This window comes from Varanus komodoensis, unplaced genomic scaffold (assembly GCF_004798865.1).
Source record: "Varanus komodoensis strain SLA01 unplaced genomic scaffold, ASM479886v1 scaffold2, whole genome shotgun sequence".
Taxonomy (NCBI): domain Eukaryota; kingdom Metazoa; phylum Chordata; class Lepidosauria; order Squamata; family Varanidae; genus Varanus; species Varanus komodoensis.
In genome coordinates, this window is record NW_025335568.1 from 49,655,439 (window position 1) to 49,667,752 (window position 12,314).

Sequence of the window (12,314 nt, forward strand, 5' to 3'; positions counted from 1 at the left end):
AACCTGACCAGCAGAGTCAAAAGTAAGTCATCAAAACCAGTCTATCAGCACTCCTATTTTACAGATGAACGCTGAGAGAAAGTGATAAGTAATACACCTGAGACTAGCCATGGCAGAAGACTGTGGTGGTTTTTAACTCCCTTTCTCCAATTCAGATCTACTGCCAACCACCCAGAGTTTCAATAATAGATCCTGATCTACCATGGCTCACCCCAATTAAAATCATGTGCTTTACTGTGTCTGAAGCACCTTCCTTCATTAACTGCAGTGAAATTAGCAAGTTCACACCTGTCCTTGCTAGCTCCAGCTGATCTCCTGCTTTCAAACCGGATTTTCTCAAGAATCTCCATTCCACTCTGATCTATTCATTCTTACAGATGATGCCATTTACAGTTCCATGTTAGGAAATTCTAATACCAAAGAATGTTCTAATGAATCTCTGTGGACACTTAACGTCTTCATAGACAGTCACCCTCAGCTTCTGGGAGAAGAAAAATGTGAACCTTCTAAGGAACAAACCAGTTTAAAAATATAACAATGATTAATTGTGGAAATTAAAGCAGTGTTTATCTCCTGTTCCCACATACATCCTGTCCTAGCAGAGATGCACCGGAAGATTCACAGCCCCCTGTGGCTTGAGATAACTCTCTTGTTTTTCTACAGTGTTTTCCCCTCCAATATATGATTCTGAAACTTGCTACGAAGCCTGCCCATATCTGTGTCTGTTACATGAATGCTGCATTTAAGAGTACACTGACAGAGCAACATTTAATATAAATATTAATGTCAAATATTTGCAGGGTGAGAAAGGTTCTGAAGGGCCAGCAGGACCGGTTGGACCACCAGGCCTATCCATCAAAGGAGTTAAGGTACAATGTGCATATTGTATGGTATAGATTGTATGCTGCAGTGCTGAACTACCAGCATGGGCATTGCCATATGGAGTATGCCCTGTGGTACTGAAGAGCAAGGAAGGGATTTGGAATATTTATTTATTGGATTTATAAAACTGCACCCAATTATCCCTGGCAGGACAGGGACAGCCCTGCCTAGCTTGTGAAGTTAGACTAGGTATCACCAAACACAACATTTGCCATGTCAGTACATCCATACTTGGTCTCATTACTTTCCCAAATGTTCTGCATCCCATGCTCTTTTCTCCCAGGAGATGTTCTTTTTGAATAGCTTGTGAATTAGTATGCAATCAGGAATGTGGGGAAAGCCTTGCAATCTTTAAAATAGGTTGTTGTTGATGATGATGCTTTGATTAAAATCGTGATGCATGAGAATGCATTTTTCATACAGGGTGAGCGAGGGATGGGTGGACCTCAGGGTCCAATGGGACCACCTGGACCTGGCATTCAAGGAGATCAGGTAAATATGTGAGGGCAATAGCTAATTTTGGCCAGGTATGTTTGTTGGTTTATGGACATATATGGATATGAATGTCCTTCCTGTTGATGGCAACTACATTGTGTAACCAGAGCCAAGTCAAATGTATTGAGTGCTTTCAAAAAGTCTGGTCCCAAGAAACTTCCATGTTTGGTTAATTTAACTCAAGGCTCCTCTTAGCTATGTGCACATTTGTAGCCTTGATTTATAATCTAATGCTTGGATTTAAGCCAGAACAGACTCATTCAGACCTGGGTGCTTTGGAGTCCCATCGGGATGGCATTATTTTCAGAAATCAGAACTAAGTTTAGCAAAGGATGGGCAGCCCAACTGACCTTTCTATATTGGGTTTAAAGAATCAGCATTGGCTAGAATTGCAAATGCACACTGGGGTGTTCATTTTTGTGCAATATATTATCATTGTTACTGGCATCTTGCACTGGGTGTTCAAAATATCTAGCATCAAAAAATAAACAGATCTACACTGAAGGTTCACTAATGGCATGCATGGATCTACGGCTCAAATTATACATGATTAGTTTGGGTTTATTCCACCAATGACAAAAGTGTTCTTTGCAACTTGGAAATATTTCTCTGAGACCCTGTAAATCAGAGCAAAAGTAAAGAGCTCAGAGTTTGACCTTATAGCAGAAAGATAAGTTCTGTTTGTTTCTTTTTGTAAGGATATAATCCCAAGGCCTCCTGAAATTGTTCGGTCCCAGTTCCAGGGTTGTGCAATCTCAGCAATGGGACTCTGCACACAATGACCCTGCTCCAGCCCTTTGCAGTCAGCATGGAATGAACAGCACCAGTTGACACTCTGAGATTGCAAATGGGTCTTGGAGAAAAGGCAAGGGGCAGACTTGGGGGTGGGCAAGGCAGGAAGGGAGGAGACTGGACCAAGCAGCTTGCCCTGTAACCAAATAGTGCCCCAGCCAACTTGCTTCTCTCTCCACGGCACTGATGGAATGAAGGGTGTGATACAAGACAGTGGTGAAGATTGCACCTGCCCAGCCTCATGCCATGTACAGAATGCAAAGAAGCTTCCAGGTTTGTGGGCTTAAATGCATCAAGGGTGGGGGTGATAAGGCTGAGCCCTCAGTCAGCTCATCTTGCTGAATGATTGGCTGTCTTTTAAACTTATGACCAGTCTTTGTTGTTAAAAATAAATCCCTGGTTTTACTTGCTAATTCTTCTTAATTTTTATTAGTTTTGTAATACTTTAAAAATTGTTTCAGGTATGATGGTTATTTATACAATGGGACCATAGATCAGGAGAGAAAAAAAAAGAACCTGAGGTTCAAGATATAAAGAACAACAAGGATTTCCTCAAGGGTGGATTTGTTCAGGGAACGGGGCTTGAAGACCAAGCCTTGTCCCTGCTGGAACCCCAGAAGGGTCTGAAGGCCAGGTGGAGGCTTTTACTAAAAATTACCTGTAAGATGGGCAGATAGTCTTACATGCTGGAAAAGAACTTCCTAAATTCCACATCTTTTAAATATAGATTGCTTTCTTACATTCTGAGATTTTAAAATTTGTTTTCAGTTAATCTTTAATACTTATACACTGAAACTTTGCATAATTATGTAAATGAAGTTTGAACAGAACTTTGGGAAATCATTAACCTTTCAACCTGCTTATTTGGTTATTAAGATGTATAAAAACAAAACATAAGATAAAATGAACATCAGGCATTTAAAAAACCATTAAGGAAATAACAAGGACCTATTAAGATTGCATTGAGTTCACAGATGTGGACAGGAAATCCATATGAGAGCCAGTGTGGTATAATGGTTAGACTCCTAAGACCTGCCTTCTAGTCCCCACTCAGCCATGATGACTTTGGGCAGGTCACTGACCCTCAGCCCGACCTTTCTCACCTGACTGTTGTGAAGATAAAATGGGGAAGAGTGGGAGGATTATGTAAGCTTCAGGAAAATAAGATGGGATATAAATAGAATAAATACAAAAAAATCAGGCTTGTGGGTTTCTTGTGGGAAAAAGGACAGATTTATTTATTTATCCATGGGCATTTATATACCATTCATTAGCATGGAGCTCTTAGATATAAATGTATAAATAATCAGGCTTGTGGGTTGTACAGATGACACTAAGGTAGTTAATAACCAGAATGGCTTGTTAATAACTCCAGAAGTGCTAGCCCGATATATATGAACACCCTTGTTGGATACAGCTTCTTGTGTCATCTGAACCTGGTATAGGTGACTTGTTGGGATGGACAGCAAACCACTCACAACTCACAGTTGTAGGGTTATATGGTCCATGCCAAGGAGCCATGCTTGCCAGGTTCAGATGACATAAAAAGCCACAGCAGAGCTTGAAGTGGCCAGCTGGTGCTGCAACTCACTGGGGCAGGGTAATTGTGTGAACGAGGTCACTGAGGTTTCAGGGTACATCACTGACCTCCTCATCCTAATATGAATCTCTTCATTAGTGTCTGACAAAGGGCAATTTTCCCTAACTGAACTTTGTGTCTCTTTAGGGCGTTCCAGGTCCAAAAGGTGCCCCTGGGGCAAAAGGGTCACGTAGCGTGGGCCTACTTGGACCAAAGGTACTATTTAAACTTATGTAAATACATTGCACAATGGGACAATTTCAGTCTAATGGCTGTGTTTCGCAGCTGAAGAGCATTTTGTTTTATTAGTGGGTTGTGCAAATGACACTTATAGTAGGGATTTCAGAAGTGGTCTATCTACTATTATCTGTAAGATGTGGAAGAACCTGTGATAGGAAACTTCGACTGCCTGCATAGGACTTACTATGATAACACAAAGATTGATGTCAGGTGGTTCTTATCTGAGCAGGTAAGTATTGCAAGTATTTCTATTTTCCTTTGCCCAGGTAATTGAAAGAATCTACTAGTTTCTGATGCATAAGTCAAAGGAAATATGACAGGGCAATCATACATAGGTGTGACCTGTTCAAATGGGAATGAAGGAGCCTCTTCTTTACATGAGAAGGAGTATGCAGTGTGGACCAAAGACAGCTGCCAGACCTTTCCTTGCGGTGCTCAGCTACTGATACAATTTAATTAAAAAAGCAAGTCAGCTTGGGAGAAAATTGCGTAAAGCAGCAGCATACAACAGGCTAAGGCAGGGAAAGAAGGCGTAGCTTGCCTCCCCCCTTTCTGCCATTTTCCTTTTCATGCAAAGAGAAGACCCCCCCCACACACACACACACCCCAAATCATTTTGTAAGTGAACACAGTAGGCTTGCATTGAACATCCATGTGGCTGTTCTATCATGTCTACTTGATCCTTAGAAAGAGGCCTTGACATCATTATTGGAACTTCACTAGGCCTTGGACTTGAAGTCCAAAACGTCTGGAGAAAGGGAAAGGCTGATCTAACCCCTGCAGTGGTTTAGCTTCTGAGCAAAGTGATGCTGATACTGTTCTGGTCTAGTACAATCCTCTAAGAACTTAAATTCTTGTCTACCAAATAACTTTTCCCAAGTAAAAATCCTGCCAAGTATCTTTGTGATCTGAATCTATGTGACTATCTGGAAATGAAAGTGGATAAATATATGCACTCATCCTTCCAAACTCTCTTTCCTCAGACATTTTTTCTGTCAAAGATAAATAATTGCTTGAAGGCTGTTACTTCATGGGAGCAAGAGAAAGAAAACACTATTCCTTTCCCCTCTCTTTCTCTTTTTAAAAGTACTTTCTGTCCTTGATCTTTGTGAAAAACATCCACTATATCAGTGGGTGATCTCTTAAGAGCTGACCATGGCCACATTCTGACCAATGTTTATGGTTTTCTTTCAGTTGTTCTTGAGCAATTTCCTAGCCTCAAGTCAACAACACACAAGTCCGTATATTAGAATGCAATAGTTATTGTCATGAAGGGTGATGTGGACATGAAAGAAGGGACATGACACAGAATAACAGACTTAAAAGAAACCAGATTTAGACTAGACAACAGGAAAAAAATCCTGACTGTCAGAGCAGTACAACAATAGAACCTAATACCTGGGAAAGTAATCTCATTGCAGTCATTCAAAAAGCATTTGGACCATCAGCTACATGGGATGATATAACTTAGTGTCCTGTGATAGCAGAGGTTTGGATCTTATGGACCTCTGGCCCCTTCCAACTCTACTATTCTATGATTCTGGTCATGGATGGTCCTTTTAAAGTTCAGGCTGAAACTTAGAGTGGATACACTACCCCATAGCTACTGCAATGAATACTGAAACTCTTCCATCCACAGAGACTTTGCAAGGTTCTTTGTTTGCTACAAATTCAGTTGGGGAAGGATCATATCTGGAAATGAAAGAAAAATTCCTGAGTTGTAGGCTCCCTATCTTTTTTATGTAATTCAGAATGATAATTTAGAAACTCTGTTTTTATATCCATTGAGACTGTATAGATATTATTGTGGCTGTCTTTGTTCAGTGCTTCATAATTCTGATTTTTGCTTTGTTTTAACTGAAATGTGAGAATCTTGCCAGTACTTTCTCCTCTTTCCCAATACCTCTTAACAGGGAGAAGAAGATGAGATAGTGCAGTAACTATAGCTTAACTAAAGATGTCCAGATTCCCTGATACAAATTAGAATCCATGACATGTACATCACAGCAAGCATCATGGAGGATAAGGCTACTGATGAGTGAGTTCAGACGATACAATAACTCACTTTCAAGTGTTGGGTGAGTTATTGAGCTTAAGTTGTGCTTAAGTTGTCACTGAACTGTGGGTTCTTGTTGAAATGTGTTATCATGTTGTCTAAGCCCAGCTGTACAAACAAGGCATGGTTTGTCAACAATGAGTAACTTGTGAAGAAACTATGATTTGTTGTTGTTGTTGTTAACTGTGGGTTGTTTGTAGTTAAAACCTTCATTTTGTTACTGTGGCTCAGTTCAGATAAGACAATAACATATATTTCAACCCACAGTTCAGCAACAATACACACAACCTATATTCAGTACCTGAGTATGGGTTATTGTGTTGTCTGAACCCATTCAGTGGCTAGTTCTCACGATGGCTACTGCTATATATTTCCTTCAGTTTCTGAAGCAGTATGCTAGGGAACATGAAGGGAAGGGTGCTGTGGCACTCATGTCCTGCTTCTGGGTCTCACCTCGGGGTATCTGGTCGTCCATGGTACAAAGAGAAAACTTAGGTGGGCCTTTGATCTGATTTATCAAGGCTCTATTTATGTTCATAAACATCTGGAAATGCCCAAGAGACCACAAAGTCTTTGACAGTTCTGAATAAAAAAATAAACAAAGTACCAAATATTATACCAAGTAAGAGAAAATGTTTGTACTTAATGTAAATAATGTGTTATTTCAAGGGACAAACAGGTGCACCTGGGCTGAAAGGAGATATGGGAGCACCAGGAATTGGGCTACCTGGACCTAAGGTGAGCTTGTTTTGCATACACAACTAAAATTGCTTTCATTCATGCCCAGGGAAATGGATTCCCCAAACTCTCTTTCAAGATGTTGTCCAGCAACCACTTCACAGTAAGCATTGCTTCTTGTGATGGTTTTGGAATCACAAGACCCAGACCCAGAGTTCTAGACCTGAATATGAAACTGATTGCCACTGCAGCAATGACCAATGCCAATGGAAGTATCCATTAAATCATCGCTTTATTAATTGCACCATGTCTGATAACAGTGCTAACTCCAGGAAGTGGAAGTCCATGGACAAGATGCCTTCAATGAGTCCCCTACCTGAATAGGTCCATCTTTACCTTCCCTGTATCATTATTGACCATGGACTTGCATTCTATTTCTTGAAGTCTCCTAACTTGTAAAATGTCCAGAGGGAAATGAAGTAAATGAAGGCTGCTGCTCTTTCTCCTCACTCTGGTCACAGCTTGCATGATTGGAGTGGCAGATGACCAAGGACCATGGACCACAAGGAAGAAGAACCTACCCATGGGTAGTTTCCAAGGGTAGACAGTACACCTCAACATCCCAGTGTTTATTGTCAGTATCAATATAAATTCATGTATATAAATAAGTCAAAAGAAGCAACACTTTCCTCTTCAGCAAGTCTACAGAACGCTGGGATGCAGAATGAATGCTGGGATTTATAAATGCACCCAAATAGAAATAATAAAGTTTCCTCCCAAATTAATCCAACTGTGTGTTGAAAGCTGGTTTGTATTTCTATTCAAAGGGAGAGCCAGGAAGACCAGGATTTCCTGGAGAAAATGGAAAACCAGGATTATCAGGAATAGCAGGGAAAAAGGTAAGACAATTTTGTTTGTTGTACATATAGATAATAGTTTAAAACACAAAGTCTAGTGCACTCTTTCTCTACACTAACTTGGTACAAGGACTGATGCATTCAGGTTTGGACAGGCCAAATCTTAGTTGTGCCACTTGTCATTTTGGCTTTAAGAGTTTGGATAAAAATTCAATGCACCAATTATAGCATCCTCCTCTGACAGCCACTTTACCTGAAAAACTGAACAGTGGAGTCAGGGAAAATAACTCAAAATCAAATGACATGGGATAGCTAAAGGCCCACATTTTCAAACTTAGCTGGTCCTTCACACCTAAAGCAAAGGATTACATGCAGTGGAAGAGCAAAGGAGTGTTCAGGGAAATTTTATCCTGGTAAGTTCCTTCCTTTAGCCAGCCTCTGATACTGGAAATGAACCTGGCTGGCTAAAGGCAGCTGGGGAGGGGGACTGCTGGGGGGAAATTCACAAGCAGGGTGAGGATTTAAGTCCATGCCAGTTCCTTTGCTGTAAAATGCACCCTGCAAAATCGGGTGAGTTCACTTTGAAAGACACTGGTCTGCTGTTGTGGCTGATAGTTTAGGCCTAAAATATTCTGGTGTTCATGTTGTTTCAAGTTCATGCTAGGAGGAAATGAAATGTGACAGCTTCAGCAAGAAGTGGTAACAGAGGCACTTGCAAGCAAATTTCCATCTGTTATTTTATAATAAAAGTAATCTTATAGGTGCTTCCACCACCCCTAGTCAGGAAATATAAGCCCAAGACCAGAACAAGAATGCTGGATTCATCTTGTTCAGCATCCTTCTTTCTGCAGCTGGAAAGCCTAAAACAGGATTTGAGTGCAATAGCACACTCTTGTTCGTGTTACCCAGCATACAGCCTCTAATATTAAAGGTAATAATGGCCATTGGTAGCCATTGATCATCATACCCTCCACAAATTTGTCTGATCCCTTTTCAAAGACATCTGATTGGGGCATTAGCACATCCTGGGAAGCAAATCCCATAGTTTACTTATGTGCTTTCTGAAGTACTTCCTTTTGACTGTCAGGATTTCCCCACCATTCCAGTTCATTGGGTGATCCCAAGGATCTAGTCTACCCAGGGAGGCTCCAGTGATACCTATTCTGATGTTTTGTTGGCATCAGGCATACAGAATCCAACCGGATAGACAGTTGACTTTTGCTTCAATATTCTGAGGATTTTAGAGGACTAGCTTTTGAATTCACGGGAAATGGAAAGGCTGCTGATCCCTCCAACCAATATTTGTTGCCAGAAGTAGTTGTCTTGCTTTACCTAATAGTAGGGCCAATCCAACCCTACTGTGAAGACTCTTAGTTTCCCCAGGTCTTCTAATCCTCATGGTGGACTATGCTATTGACTTTTAAACTTTATGCTATTTTCTACTGCTGAGTCTTTCCAGTTTTAATTTGTTTTCTTTTCATTGTGTTTTATTGTTTTTATTGAAATGCATGTAAGCCCGGTAAAAGGATTTCATTGAAGTGTGACCTAAATGTACAAATACTGTATGAAGTATTATCCTTATTTATATCAGGGAGACCAAGGATTGCCTGGTCCAAGAGGCCCAGAGGGAATACCAGGAAAAGGAGACATTGGTCCAAAGGTATGAGTTATTAGATTTGCTTTGGAAATGTAAAGGGGAGTTAGATTCCTTCATGAATGACTGCTTGATATCCCCTAGTATAAATGCTTTCAGTACAAGAGAGCCAGCCTGGCATGCTGATCAGGGTAATATGAATCCCAAGGATACCCACACCTTAGTCCCAACCCTAAGGAAACTTCCATGGAAGACATTTGTTCAAGCCCATCAACATTGCAGACAAAAGATCTGAGAAAGTTACGCTGCTGGGAAGGGAAGGTTCGGGTCAACCCTACCTAACTTGCATATTGCTACAACTCTGTAGGGGCAAAACCCCACCAAATACAAGGATTTTTTTTGCAAGCCTAAATCCAGCAAGGAAGAGTGATTTCCCTGGGGAGCTTGCAATTAGAGCTGGATTTCTAAAAATGCTAGTACTAGCATCTACCCTGCCTGTTCCAGTTTTTATTTCATATGCAGAGGGGCTTACACTTTCTTTCTCCAACTGCAATTCTGACAAAAAAAATGCCCCATTTGCCAGGCAATAAGCTTTTTTGGGAAAAATACTCCTATTGGCATTTTATCTGAGTTTAATTGCAGTAGAAGGCAGAGAGACCATGGCTAGGGAAAGAAGTGTTAAAATTCTGCCTCCCTGTGCTGAGATCCTGATGGAAATTGGGCTGTCATGCCCAATTTAACAAGCAGAATTAGTTGCTACCTAGGTATCAAAGTTGTGTCTAGCTAGACCCTGAATCTGGTGGGGTTTCTGACACTACAGAGAGGTACTTACATGCTTACACAGATAGCGAAGTGGCTTTGTGCAGGTTGCAAGTAGAGGAAATGCCATTCTCTCTGCCAACACATACTTGTCCAGGATGCAGTTTGTGTCTCAAAAGGGCTCTAGATAAAAAGGTGAGTTACAATCCAAAAATGCTCATGCTACTGAAAATTAAAAACAATGTTTTCACTGAACATGAAATGCAGGCTTTTGTTCCAACTGGAAAAAAGTTAATTTTCCTCTTGCAGAATCCTTAATGGAATAATCAGAGGCAGGCTTTAATGTATACCTGTCCTGGGCATTCTGACCAATTCTCCTCATGGACTATTATTCCTGGAGCTGTCCCTACAGACAGCTTTTCTGCATGACTCATTTATCTGGCACTTCTTGTTCTCTATCCATAGTTCTTTACAACTTTGATGTTATGAACTTCCAGTTTTGTTTCTGTGTATAAAGAGCATTTTCAGGAAGGAGAAAGAAAGAGCAGAGAAAATGTGGCATTTATTTGTTAAAGTGAAAGAAAGCGCAATTTTCTCCTGTGCATTGTAGTATCCTCAAGTGCTATCTAGAGGTTATGCAGAGGAAAAGGGAAAGGAAGCCTGGCCATGTAGTACTGCAACCGCAATTCAGCGAGCAAACCTAAAGCAGATAGAACAGATTAGGTGCTGATTAACAGCCTTGTGTGAAAAAGCGCTCTGTCCCTCCCACTGTACCCAACTTAGTTGGAGCCACTGACTAGTGGCACCATTACAACTGGACTTTGGGGCAGATATCCAGGGTCCCACTCAACAGACTGAGGTGATTTCATTTCTGTACCGCCCAATAGCTGAAGCTCTCTCAACAACAGTTATGACAAAATGTTTTGACCGAGTGAAGCAATACACATTAATATCTACAGAATGTGGCCCTATAAGATCATGAAGCCCAGAGTCTAAAATGATACCCTCATTTTCCCTTACTACTGTCACTTCTCAGCCCAGCCTTTCACCCGTACCATTGCACAGGTCGGGCGGTAACAGGTGAGCTTCTTGGAAAAGTCTAGCATCCCAAAGACATCTTGATGAGACACAAATGAATTCTTACCTAGTTAAAGAAGTTGTCTGGATCTGTAAGAAAATATCCATGATAAACAGTCAGGCTATTCTTTTATTAGAGCATTGCCCAGGCAGCACAGAGGCCTGTGACATGCTAGGAGTTGTAGAATCTTTTTCTGCCTAAATATGCAAAGGATTGCACCATTATTTAAATATCTTAAGACTTATTTCTGAGTAGGCATTCATAGGATTGTGCTTCCAATTGCATTGGGCTTTAGTAGTTGCTCTGCAGTTTTCAAGGAGAACATCTGACTGCTGGGGCAAAGAAACAAATAATGACTGATTCATGTGCTTCCATTATCTATGTATGTAATCTATCTCCATCCCTCTGTTGAATTATTCAACCACCTCAGGTGAAAAGAACTTTGTATTGGAATCTTTTTATTTGCTTATTTTTCGTCAGGGTGAAGATGGACAAAAAGGGGCTCAAGGACTAGATGGTCCAAAGGGTAATCCAGGGTCTCCAGGACCAAAGGTATGATTGGTTGATTTCTCTGTGTTGTCATTCTGCAGTGGTTCTGTAGCATCACTTTCTATTAGTATTTGAGTTTTCCATGGTGTCACATTGCAATTTGGGGCCAAAACAGGTATTTCTTTAGAGATGTAGCTATCTCTCTTAAGCTATATCTTGCCTTACTTTTGACTCCAGAGTAGGCATGAAGCACCTGTGCAGGCTGGAACTTTAGTGTAGGGGGTACAGCTGTTTAACCCATCTGATATTTCTTTTGCAAAATAGTAATCTGTTTGGTCATGTATGTGAGAAATTGTATGTGAGAAACTGAGACTGTAGCACTACAAGAAGGCAATAAGTTTTTTACATTTGACAAGGTATATATTTGTGTGTGTGTGTGGTATGGAAGACAGCAATAATGGAAACGTTGTCATACACATTACAGGTTATGAGAGGCCAATGAAAGTTTGATTATTTCCAGGCTCTTTGGATGCAATTTATTGAATATACTAACGTAACTGAATATAGGAAGACAGTGCCAGCAAGTTATGAATCATTAGGGTTCTCATAACAGCTTCTGTATTGCCAACATGCATCCTGAAGGACTTTAGATTTTATGTAACCCAATCTGGTGGTGGGAGGGGAAGAGGTTGCAGTTAATGTTAAATGTGTATTTCCAAATTGTTTAGTTTTGAAAAATAGAGAAGTGTTTGTGTGTGTGTGTGTAGACACAGAGAGATGCATTTAAAACCAACTGCGGTCAGGATGCTTTCATT

General features: G+C 40.7%; 1 protein-coding gene across 1 annotated transcript in view; it reads left to right on the plus strand.

The window, feature by feature from the left end:
* Positions 1 to 12,314, plus strand: part of COL28A1 (collagen type XXVIII alpha 1 chain) — a 91,909-nt gene that overhangs the window by 49,679 nt on the left and 29,916 nt on the right. Inside the window, exons 16-22 of the mRNA XM_044428963.1 lie at positions 801 to 869; positions 1,306 to 1,374; positions 3,896 to 3,964; positions 6,714 to 6,782; positions 7,550 to 7,621; positions 9,171 to 9,239; positions 11,491 to 11,562. Of these exons, the coding sequence (XP_044284898.1) occupies positions 801 to 869; positions 1,306 to 1,374; positions 3,896 to 3,964; positions 6,714 to 6,782; positions 7,550 to 7,621; positions 9,171 to 9,239; positions 11,491 to 11,562 (489 nt within the window). The remainder of the gene's footprint in view (positions 1 to 800; positions 870 to 1,305; positions 1,375 to 3,895; positions 3,965 to 6,713; positions 6,783 to 7,549; positions 7,622 to 9,170; positions 9,240 to 11,490; positions 11,563 to 12,314) is intronic.